Source organism: Elaeis guineensis, chromosome 1, assembly GCF_000442705.2.
Source record: "Elaeis guineensis isolate ETL-2024a chromosome 1, EG11, whole genome shotgun sequence".
In the NCBI taxonomy this organism is placed as follows: domain Eukaryota; kingdom Viridiplantae; phylum Streptophyta; class Magnoliopsida; order Arecales; family Arecaceae; genus Elaeis; species Elaeis guineensis.
In genome coordinates this window covers 147,260,035-147,272,564 of record NC_025993.2, presented here as the reverse complement: position 1 = coordinate 147,272,564, position 12,530 = coordinate 147,260,035, and the positions used below count along the sequence as shown (strand labels likewise).

General features: G+C 37.3%; 1 protein-coding gene across 1 annotated transcript; it reads left to right on the top strand.

Annotated features, from left to right (window-relative positions):
* The first annotated feature begins 3,359 nt into the window (after nucleotides 1–3,359).
* LOC140851545 (thioredoxin-like protein Clot) lies at nucleotides 3,360–10,680 on the top strand. Its single transcript, XM_073243229.1, has 2 exons — nucleotides 3,360–3,553; nucleotides 10,285–10,680. The coding sequence occupies exons 1-2, from the start codon at nucleotides 3,409–3,411 to the stop codon at nucleotides 10,536–10,538; spliced, it is 399 nt and encodes a 132-aa protein (XP_073099330.1). The 5' UTR covers nucleotides 3,360–3,408; the 3' UTR covers nucleotides 10,539–10,680.
* The last annotated feature ends 1,850 nt before the right edge of the window (nucleotides 10,681–12,530 follow it).

The following is a 12,530-nucleotide window of genomic DNA, read 5'->3' as shown; positions in this document are numbered from 1 at the left end:
TCTCTTTGATGCTTAAAAATTAGTTAAAAAAGATCAAAAAAATATACCAAAAAGAAGAGGAGAAAGTAGATATTGCGAGAGGGATCTTGAGGCATCCAACTCTTGAATGCCCCCTCCTTATTTTGGGCGACAAGAAAAGGAGAGATCGGATGCCTCTTTGTTTTCCACGGGAGGAAGAAAGGAGGTGCGGCATCCTATGGGGCATGAGAAATTCTCACGATGAAAAGTGGGGCATGGAGAATATATCACATGGGGTATTTTAGTCGATTAAGTCCTATTCCACATAGGATTCAAGATCTTAGTCAAATTCTAACTAATTCTTGGACCCAATCCTAACTAACTTAGGAATTAGTTATAATCAACTAACTAATTAGGTCCTAGTCCAATTATCAGGCCCCAATTGAATTTGTAATTAGTTAAATTAAAACCCCATTGATCCAGAGAATGATTTTTGATTGTAATCAAGGAAGCTATTTGATAATAGAGCTTGATCCAATCAAGTCATTATCCAATAGGATTTGATCCAATCAAAATATATATAAAATAATTTCATATTTATGCATCTCTGAGATCAATTGAAATAAGCCCTGTTATTCAATAAGACTGCATCCAATTAATCCAAAGCCAATCTAATTAAATCCAATTCAATTAGATCTAATCCAATCTCCATTGCTCAATCAAATTGAACTAATTAACAATCATATTATTAATTAATTATTCTTCTAATTTATTAATAATTAGTAAATAATTTATTACAATATTTGTATAGGATTAATCATCAATCAAATTGATAATTAAACCCTTCAACGATTCATAATCATCGATCGGCCATTTGATCAGACAGGTACTTCTATGTGTGTGACCCCATATATTCGAACCTAAGCCGGAGCACAAGAACAATTCTTGTACTAATCGATGTAACCATCTAGCCATAGAATCCGATGTCTGGATAGACCGAATATATGCCTAGCAATACTTTAAAAGTCATGTGGATATAGTTACTATATAATTCATCCCTTTGACACTTGATGTTCAAAGATGACTTTGGATTAAACTGTCAACTCAAGAAGAGTGATCCACATTGTGTCTCAACCTCAACAATCCTATGACTCCTCATTAAGACTACTTTGGTCAAAATTTTGCTGAATTGAAACACAATGATGTATCATCTCCAATTTTACTTGGAGCGATCAATCCCATCTTGACTCGCACTCAGATTTCACAAATACTTAACTGTACCCAGAAACCTTCCATCACTTAATTAAAAATTTGGATAGTCTGACACCAAAGCACAGTGAGTTACTTGCAAGTCACCGAGACAGCCTCAGGTCCGAAGGACACATATATCTATATTCCATCAAAGCAATCTTTGACAGCAGAGTGTTCCAGAAGTGGTCACGCTCAGTAAAATATACTCCTACATATCACCCATATGCCATACTCATATCACCACATGTCTTGGTTAAGAGGACAATCAACTAATATGACACAGAATGACCTACACTCGATACAGTTATCGTTCTTGTAATAATTGCATCATTTGATCACGAGCAGAATTTAAGAACCACATGATAAATCTTCTTTTATCATTTTAGAAGTAGTTCTAAGGATTTCATCATAACATATGAGTTCTATTTTAGAAGATGTATTCTTTATGATGAATCTGTTAGATAACATTTATTATTTTATAATTTATAGATTTATATGGAGCACAATCATCTACAACCTAAATGTCATCATAACATATGAGTTCTATTTTAAAAGATGTATTCTTTATGATGAATCTACCAGATGATATTTATTATTTTATAATTCATAGACTTATATGGAGCACAATCATCTACAACCTAAATGATTGACTTTAGGATATCTTTTCCAACACGAGATTCTGGAGTTATCACTGCCAGAGCCGATCCTAAGAAGTCGGGACATCTAAGACCCTCTCCCCCCTACTTTCTCAACGCTCTGTAGGATGTTCATCTCTTAGGAGCCCCACCCCCGACCTTTCTCAAGGTCAACTTTGATGGCGGTGTTACTAGTAGGCATGGTGGTGCTGGTTTTATGATTCGAGGCTCGAACTCTAGATTTTTTTAATGGATGGGAGTCGCCTATTTCAGACAACTGTTCCGACTGCAGAATTACGAGCTACATGAGAGGGCATATCCTTTGCGAGGATGCAGCTCCGAGCTGATCATTTAATGGTGGAGGGTGATTCAGCTACTATTGTCAGTTGGTTACAGAGACGGAGTGGGAGCTCAGCCTCCAACCTGCTCATACGTGACATCTGGCACGTACTTGCAGAGTGCATCTTCGTCCATGTGAGACATGTGTACATGGAGGCAAATAGTGTTGTTGATTAGGTAGCTAGCTATGTTGCTAACCATTCTAAAATAAATATTTGGTTTGATGTATCAGTTTTGCCGATGTTCTTCCGTGATATTCTTTTTTTTGATTTTTTGAGCTATATTCATATTCATTTTGTATGAACGTTTTGTTTTATCAAAAAAAAAAGTTAGTATAGGATGCTTTTTTTTTTATAAGGGTGACAGCTTTAATTGATCCATTAGATATCCAATCTAATCTGACTCAAATAAAGTTGGTTTTACTTGATCCATTTCAACTTAAAAATGGCTATGAGATTTAGTTATAATATCCAAAGTGAATTCAGATCGATTATGAATAACAGTATATTCAGCCCTGAATCCGATCTTGATCCAATATAATATAATATTTTTCATCCCCTCCTCTCCTAGTTCACTTGATAGATGATAGGTGTCACAGTCCCATTCATCTTGATTGTCCTCCTCTTTTTAGTTATAATTTTATTATTATAAAAATTAATATATATATATATTATGAAAATCATAATAATCAATTATTTTTGTATATTTTGTTTCTAAGCTCTCAATTAAATTGATTTTATATAAATTATTTTTTATAAAAATATATTATAATTATTGATATATGCTTGGATTGCCTTTATCTAAATCAAAAATTGAGTTATACGAAAACAAGATATAGATTTCTCTTATTTATAATAACAACTATAATCTCATTAATTATAATTATAAATTAAAATTATTCGATCCAATCCAATCAATCCTGATCCGATCAGATCCACCACAACTAACCACATTTATTTCACATGACTTGATTTGACCTAAGGTCATGGAATGAATATGAATAAATATTTTTAATTATAAAATAGATCCAGATATTAGGCGATCCAACCCGTATCCGCTTGATTCGCATCCCTATCTTTTTATCCTGTCCGTAGCGGATCCGGATATTTGTCGGCCGGTCTATACCCGATCCATTTGACATCCCAACCTTTTTATCCTATCGTCGGTTCCCTTTCTTTCTCGTTTCGAGACAGAAAGAAACCAGAAGGAAAGCAGGGAAGAAAACATGCCTCTCAAAACCACCGACACGACCGTCTCCGATTTTGAGGAAGTTTTCGAGCGATTCAAATCGGAGAACTCCCAAAATCAACTAAAATTCCTGCTTTTCTTGGCGGACAAAGACCCCTCCACCTCCCTTAGCTGGTGCCCTGGTACTCCCTTTCCCGCAATCCTTTCTTTATAATGCATTTGATCCATCGATCTAGAGTTTTTCGTTGATCTATCTGTTTTTCTGCAAGAAAGGAGGTTTTTTTTTCGAGATGAAGATAATCGATAACGATAACCTATCTGAGATTTTGCACTGTCTTTGCTCCTTCCATATGTTATTCCTTGTTCTTTTGTGATCTGTGGTATGTTTTAATGTGGGCAGTGGATGGTGGGGTCAACAAAGTTTTATTTTTATTTGTTTAATTATTTTTTTAATCTCATGTTTGGTATCCGTTTTTTGTTTCCTAGAGACGTTATAGTCGTGAGGTTTGTCATGGTAAATATAATAAAATGCTCTTTGCTTGATAGGAGTTTTCGTGTTACATGTTGCTTGGTGATTATGTAACATGAACTAATGGCGTGTGCAAATTGTTATAAAATGTTGTGGATTAATTGGACAAATGCAGTGTGAAATATGTACAAAAATTTTGACAAAGATTCATGATAGAAGAGGGTGGGCATTGACATTGTTCAGAAGGCAATGATTCTTTATTTGGTTTCAAGGAAGGCATGGCATATGTCTGGGTAGAACTTTTGATACCGGATAATGCCTTTAGGATTTTCAATATTTGAAAGAAGTTTATTTATCACCTGATATCAAAATGATATGAATTGAATTTTAGAATGAAAAGCAATGGTATGAGTTGTTTATGAGAGTGCTTTCACATTTGTATATTTATGTATCCAGCGGGGAACATGATGCTGCAGAAGAAATAGCTTTAATTTACAACTAGCATAAAACCTGTGCGATGCGCAGGATGCAGGAGCTATGCGACTTACTCTGATCCCTCCTCGCTCGTTCTTGCTGTTGTTCTAAGCAACAAAAAATCAAACGCTTTCCCAGGTGACCTCCAAATTTCTAGGTTCTCTTTAATTCCATCATCAGGTGCAAGTGGTTCTTGTGATTCTATATTGTTTAGCTCCTGTGCATTATAATTCTTAAAACCAAAAACCAAACCCACACCAAGACTGAAGTTTGATGGATCTATAGGGTTCAGATGTTCTTTCTCCTTGACTATCGATCCATTTAAAGGGAAAACATAAATTCAAACCCATAGGTTCTCTCGACTAATTCTAGCCCTTGCTTGATTCTGGGATGAAAGGACTTACTAGTGAGAGACGGAGGAAGAGGCAGGTAGGGAGATAGAGTTCCATCGGTGGTAGGTGAATATGGTGAAAACCACGTGGTGGCTCTAAAAAGAAATCATGGAGATCGCTCCCTCACACTGCTGACGCCACCTCCGGCGAGGTGCTCCTCCTCCCTCCACTAGCTGCCGATTACAAATGCACGAACCAAGGCTCCTCTCCGTCGACGACTTGAGGCTTTCTTAAATGAAAGCCCTTATCCACATGTCACAAAGCCCTCACCCATCGATGCCATCTCCGGCAATGTGCTTCTCCTCACTCCACTGGCCACCGACTTCGAATGCATGAATCGGGACTCCTCCCCGTCGACCCGCATCGGTGGCCTCCATGGCGGAGGAAGAGGCCGACGAATGCCTAGGCATCACATGAGTCGGTTGCCGCCGATGCCACCTCCAGCAACATGCTTCCTCCCTCCTCTAGCTACCGACTCCACCTCCAGTGACATGCTCCTCCTTCCTCTCCTGGCCACCGACTCCGAATGCACGAACCCAGTCAACTTCGATCTCTCTCTGTCTCTGCGCATGCTCTCGAATAGGGACACTTAGGTGATGCCACAGGGCTCCCTCCCCATTTTTCCAAAAGCCCACGTGTCAAACAGAGGCTTCTTAATGGAGAAGCCTCCATATATATATATGTATATATGTATATATATATATACATATATATATATATGCATATATATATATATATATATATGCATATATGCATATATATATATGCATATATGCATATATATATATATGCATATATGCATATATATATATATGCATATATGCATATATATATATATGCATATATGCATATATATATATATGCATATATGCATATATATATATGTTATTAGATTTTTGTTGCAATATTTCATGAATATCGTTAATCCTTAAAATTTTGATTATAGAAGGGTTTATGATTAGGGGTGAGCAAAAACCGAACCTGAACCAATCAAACCGGTGAAACCGAACCAAACCACAGGTTTGGTTTGGTTTAAAATTTTATTCAGTTTGGTTTGATTGGTTTTTGACATATAAAAATAGGTTTAGATTGGTTTAGATTTTTCAATAAATAAAATCGTTCTCAAATCGAACTGGACCAGCTCTAATAAAACGATGTCATGTTAATTAGGGTGTTGTTTATGTTGGAGTATTAATGTATTAGAAAATAATTCTGGATTTATGGTGTTGTTTATAAATTTGATTTTGTATTGATTAGCCTTAAACCCTAAGTGACTTATTTACTGGATTATTTATTTTTTTGTAATGTGTTGGAAATCTTTATCTTAATCCTTAATGGTGGTGTTTGTTTAAGAATTTTATTTTATTAAGTGACAATATCTTATGCCGATTTAAATCATTTTACTCGATAAATTCTCTTGATGGTACTTTTATGTGAAAAGAAAACAAGTCTTCATGAATCACAAAATAATAATAATAATAATAATAATAATAATGATAATATAAACTGTTAAACCAAACCAAATCAGACCGTTTAAATCATGTTGGTTTGGTTTCAGTCTTCTATTGGTCCGATTTGGCTTTTAGAAATACCAAACTGTTTAGGACTGATTCGGCTTAAGTTTGAGCATGAAATCGGTCCAAACTGGACCATGCTCACCCCTATTTATGATAATCGGATTATAGTACACCAATACAACGACAAGCTTCATTTCTTAAATCAATGTTTTCTTATTGCTTTAGTGGGAGATGGAGTGGTGCAGAATTGTTTAGATGTGTGAAGTGACTGAATGATTTGCTGCCCATGTTTGAGGAGTAACCTGAGGGATGAAGAATTCTAGCGAGCTTTCATTTCTAGTTGGGCTCCTCAGGGCCATGTCATTTAAGAAGAGGGACATTGGCTCTTAGATTTTTGAAGCTAAGTGGGACCTTCTTTGTAGTCTTATGCTTTATAGATGCAGATATCAGATCAACATGAATGACTTGATATGAGGCACTCCTATTGGAAGATTTTGGCCTAAGTTGTGGTCTGAGGGATACGGTGATGAAATTTTTCAAGCTTCATGGTAAAGAGGATGGGATTTCCAGTTATCCTTTTGTCATTCCTTTTCTATAGAGCCTTTAGTAAATCTATGTATTGCCACAACAGCACTTGCCCCTCTCAATTTCCATTCCCAAATCAGTTGTGGTCAAGGAAATGGTGTATCATGTACAAATTTTAAGTGAATTTGGTATGTGAGTCTTTTGATGGATAATGTTGAGAGATAGTAATTATAGTCTTTGAGGGCATATCAATCAAAGAGCCCTTTAGAGTAAGTTGATGGGTTAGATTGACACAATTTAGGGGATTGAGTTGGACCCATGGGGATATTAAATCTATAGTGAATATTTTTTATCATTGAGGGAATGTGTGTTCCCCCCTTTCCTTCTGTGAAATCTGTGAGAATGTATGATTCTCCCCTTTAGTTTTGAGAAATACATCAGAGGAGATAGGGGGTCTTCGAGACCCCTATCCACTCGCAGATAAAAGTTAAGGCACAAGTAGTAATACCCTTTGTTGCGGCCAAGGGCTCATGGCCCGATACGTGGGATATTGTCTGCTCTGGTCTGTGAGCCTCACGATTTTGTCCTTCTGGATTTTAATTCAAAAGATACCTCATGCGAGGAAGGATGATCCCTTCCTATATAAGCTAGAGTCCCTCTTGACTCGACTAATGTGGGACTAATAGTGTCCTCCTTTCTTATTATCACCACATCCCTCTCTCCCCTCTGGTCAAGAGAGAGTCTATGAACGAACGGGAGGTGTATCAGAATCATAGACTCGAAACCTGCATAGGCCACCAATTGTTACAATTAAGGGCCCATGGCCCGACATGTGAGGTATTGTTTGCTCTGGCCTATGGGCCTCGCGATTTTGCCCCTTTAGATTCTAGTCCAAAGGGCATCTCAAGTGAGAAAGGGTGATCCCTTCCCATATAAGCTAAAATTCTTTTTGACTCACAACTAATATGGGACTAATGGTGCTCTCCTTCCTTACCATCACCACCCTTATTCTTCATTAGGCCACACTTGGTTTCTAGATTGTCATGAAGGTTGTTTTTCTTATATACATTAAAAAAACACAATTCAGTTGATACCATGCCTTGTTTAAAGTGCTATTTTTGTTTTCATCTGGATTGTGATGATCCTTTATCATATGGACCTAACAAATTGTGGAAATGATGAAATGATAATATTGATGGCATGATGCTTAACATTTGATAGTTTATCGAATGCATTCTTATTAGTTTCAATATTAGGTGTTAGTAAGTTGCTTTCGGGTCTTATGATTAACTAGTTTGATGAGGCATAAATACATATTCATGGACAAAGGGATGGTTATGGTAATCTCATTATTATAGTACATACTATAGTCTTAATATGTATCTCATAGTAGTGATTATTGTAAACATTACCATCTCTGTATTGTCTAAAATGCTCTTAAATTATCATTGTGGCAATATGGATCCAAGATGAGTGCTTATGAGCATCTTTACATAAACACTTAATTGTTCCAAATTTCTGACTTTGCTGAGTTCCTTGAACACATGGGGACAATATGATATAACATGGTGCTCATTGGTACCTCATAACTAGAGTGTGTTGTTTATATTAACCTGTAGTTTGGCGTGTGGCACAAACACATGGTCTTTTTATCATATCTTGTTAATGAATGGTTTAGTATAAATGATGATACTTTATTTCTTAATGATTCCATGTTCTAAAGTATTACCTTAGAGTGCTGGATGCTTCTAACGAAGTGTGACATTCTTTTCTCCATTTTCTTTGATAAAATAGGACATAGATGTAAGTCTTTTGATATATTGTATGAGTACTGTTAGTCTTTTAAATCCACTGGCCTGGCTTGAACGATAGTCTATGCTAGGTGGCAGGTCCACAAGGTTGAACACTGGTCAATCATGAATTGCTTGCTCCAACATAAAAAGTTCTTAGTCCCTTCTGAAGTCTGATCTCTCTGGGCCCCAAAATCAAGTCTCGACCACTTTAATTTCCCTCATCCCTTCTCTCCCATTAGACCAAGTATAATAGCCCTCTCCTTTCTTCCCCTTGGTCGTAAGCCACTGTCATTGGGCATTACCAAAGCCAGGAAGAGGCCCATCTAGGAGGTGAATTTGGGTTACCATCACTTTTGGTCAGCACTGAACTAGGATCTTGGCCTCTATCTCTCTCAAGCCCTGCAGCTTTGTTACTGTTGAAGATCTTTCCCTATGACTTTTATTAGGAAGGAAACAAAATCTCTTAATCATGACTGGGCCTTTTTAAAATGGAATGTAAATAAAAATGAAGTTTAGTTCAAATTGATGGCCATAGATTAGTCGGTTGTAAGTGCCTCTTAGGTGGACCCATTATTCAGAATAATGAAGAGAAGGATAAAAGAAAGATGGTAGAGTTGGACTAGTGTGGATAAAGTGGAAGGTTGCCTCTAACTTCCTAGATATTATGCAAACACCTCGTACATTCAAGATTTTGTGTAATATAATAGCAACTTATTATGATTTTGCTGAGTTATATATAGCAAGGGCCTGACCATATAAAATGCACTATGTGGAATTTTGAAGAGGTGAATGCATGGTAAAATAGGACAATTTGAAAATAATCGCCTTTATCATGATCTTCCATAGTAGTGCATGTGTGTGTGTGTGTGTGTGAGAGAGAGAGAGAGAGAGTTTCAGATTGACCGAATCTTCTGCATTTTCTTGGGACAAGTTATTGAGGAAAGTTCTAGTCATTGACATGTCTCACTATTTTAGATTCATCTACAAGAGCCCATAAAAAAATTATAGTGTTCCTTTGAAGTTCAAATTGGAGACACGAGAATTTCCAAATGCTGCAGATGCCTGCTCCGATAACTTTTGGGGATTGGACATCTAGGAGAAAGAAGATATAAGTTCTGCTACCAAAGCATCACTTCTGATCACTGCCATCTTATTTTAACTCGATTATCGGAGATACTGATATTTAATTGTTTAATTCATGAGCATACGTCATGACTACATTCTCATTCACACCCACTGAATGTTTTAGTACCCCTACCCCACGTGGAAATTATTCCTTTGGAGGCCTTGAAGAGTATTGTATCTTGGAGGAGTATCATGGCCCTCAGACCATGGTGGCCTCTCTAACTTCTGACATTATGTCACTACCATGCAGAAAGAATATATCAGAGTCCTTTAAGCTTCTTTTGTAACCATCTTTTGCACTCGATGCATTTTTGATTTATTCATAAGCACAACTGAAGGGCTCCTTAACTATATGAAATATAATTAGAATAATTGGGCAGAATTTTCTTGTATATATGTTATCTGATTTGTTCTGAGACTCTGATAGCTTCACAATGTGTTGTTTTTGAGAGGTCATAACCAGTGCCACTAGAGCCTCGTATTACTCTTTATGCATGTAATATATAAGCAGGAGCATTTCTTCCTGACTGTAGCATTGCATCAGATGTTCCTGTTTTTACAAACTGAAAGAATGAAGTCTTTGCCTAGAAAAATGATAATCTCTCTTTGGTTTTGCAGATTGCAATGTGGCAGAGCCCATAATATATGAAAAATTGAAGGCATCAGAAGAAGATGTGGTGCTCCTTAGAGCATATGTTGGAGATAGACCTACATGGAGAAATCCTAGCCATCCATGGAGAATCGACCCAAGATTCAGGCTCAGAGGGGTCCCAACACTCATTCGATGGGAGAATGAGGCTGCCATTGGACGCCTTGAAGACCATGAGGCTCATATTGGAAACAAAATTGATGCCCTACTACCTAGTAACTGATCTGTTTTGCTCCAGCAATGACTATTTTCATGCTGCTCTAAGGAATAATATGCACAGCTTCCCATTCTGATGGTAAACTGCATAATGTTTTATTTTACGTACCTTCTAATAATAGAAAAGTTGTTTCAAGAACTTTTCATTATCGAAGAGTTTCTGGAAGATCTTTAAGGTAGACTACTATTGATTCATTGTTCTTCTATATCGCTTGGTGTCTGATTCAAGGGATTTGAGTGAGAACTGGTCCTTGCATATATAAATAGAATTAGTTATCATATTAGCTCAAAATAAATATATTAAGTCTTCGAATAATTATACTAACTGTATGAAAAGAAGAAAAATTTTAAAAAATATTAAAAATAAAATTTTTACTTTTAGAACCAACGAAAAATGGCTGTCCTGACTCAGCTGGAGCAGGGGGGAGATTTCGAGTTTTTTTTCTTAATTGCCCCATTGCAGTTCAGCCCTTTTGAGGATGCTCTGGTCTATTGTGCTTTCTTTTTTCCTGTCATCTTTTGAGTTGCATCATCCATAGAGATGGCAATTGTAGCTGATTCATCGAATATTCAATATGAATGGGAAGATTTATCTAATCCAATGAAAACGGATATGAGTTCTAGATAAAATATCCAAAGTGGATTGGGACAAATAATTTTAATCTGATATAATTTTAATCTAAATCTTCCTTCTATTTAAAAAAATATATATATATATGAAACTAGGTACAGACTCCATCATCATCAGACTTAATACAGCACTAGTACATCTGATAAAACAGAAATGGTGAAACAAAACAACAGAAACAGTGATAAGTAAAATAGCACCAAAATGAACTGTGCCCAAAGTGTTATTCATAATATAAGCAGGAACATGAAATGTTAAAGTTGAAGGCAGCTGTTGAGGAAGAGAATAATGCCAGATTAAAGCACAAGCAATGTTTCTAATATGAGCCATATGCCAAATGGTAGAAAGCCAAATAAGAGCATACGGCAGCTTCCTGAAATGATGATACCAACGGAGTACCAAGAAAGAACTGAATTGATCCATATATAATGGAATACAGCAGTAGTTGTAACTGAAACTGAAGCATTGATACCAACCAGCCTTCCATACTGAATACTTCGCATCGTTGTCCATGTCCAACTTTACACTGCAAAGCATCCCCAGGAGGAGAAGAAACTGTATAAGATTGTGATGCATATACCCGAGCAGCAGGTTGAAACATCTCCAACTTAGCAAACTTAGCAATGAAAGGAAACCAGCAGGAGACTCCCATGTTGAAGAAAAGAAAGCAGGAGAAGACTACCACTGAAGCGTAGAACACCGTAGAGAAAATTATCAGTAAATTGAAACAACCTCTGGCTAACAATAATAGGAATTTGACAATACCAAAGAGAGGCATATGGAGTTGCTCGAACAAAACAGCATAGAGGCAGTTGTTGGAGATCTAACTTAGCAATGAACTGGAACCTGAGCCAAGCAATATGAGCATAGCACATAGGAGCGACTGTAGAATCAGGTGACCCATAACATGAGATACAACCAAAATACCGCAGGGTGGTTCTCAAGGTAAACATAAAATAGGACAGGTATAAGGACTGGCACAGGGGTAGCAGCAATCTGGACATAAAGGATGTAGCATATGGAAATCAATGATGTCGTCTAAAACTAATCCCATAACGGTCAGCATGAGGGATTTGTAGACAACATGAATCGATAACAGCTCCTATTTTCCACTTAAAATCACCAAGTAGAACTGTTGGGATATACCGACTGACCGATCGACCGACCGACCGACCGATCGATCGACCGACTGAAACCGACCGACCGGCCGAAGATATGTCGGTCGGGCAGACCTTTTCTGCCCTACCGACCGACTGCACTAGGAGATCCGGTGCCCGACTCCCCCGACGTATCCGACTGACCACAGGAGGAGTCCAAAGCTCTACCCGGCGCCCCTCGGCTGGCCACCGACCCAAGGTCGGATGGCTCCTC

What these genes read in the sequence shown, in the direction of transcription:
- LOC140851545 (XM_073243229.1), top strand. Translation starts at nt 3,409, where the DNA reads ATGCCTCTCAAAACCACCGACACGACCGTCTCCGATTTTGAGGAAGTT. An exon ending in CTCCCTTAGCTGGTGCCCTG is followed by an intron (nt 3,554 to 10,284) that starts GTACTCCCTTTC and finishes TTGGTTTTGCAG; the next exon opens with ATTGCAATGTGGCAGAGCCC.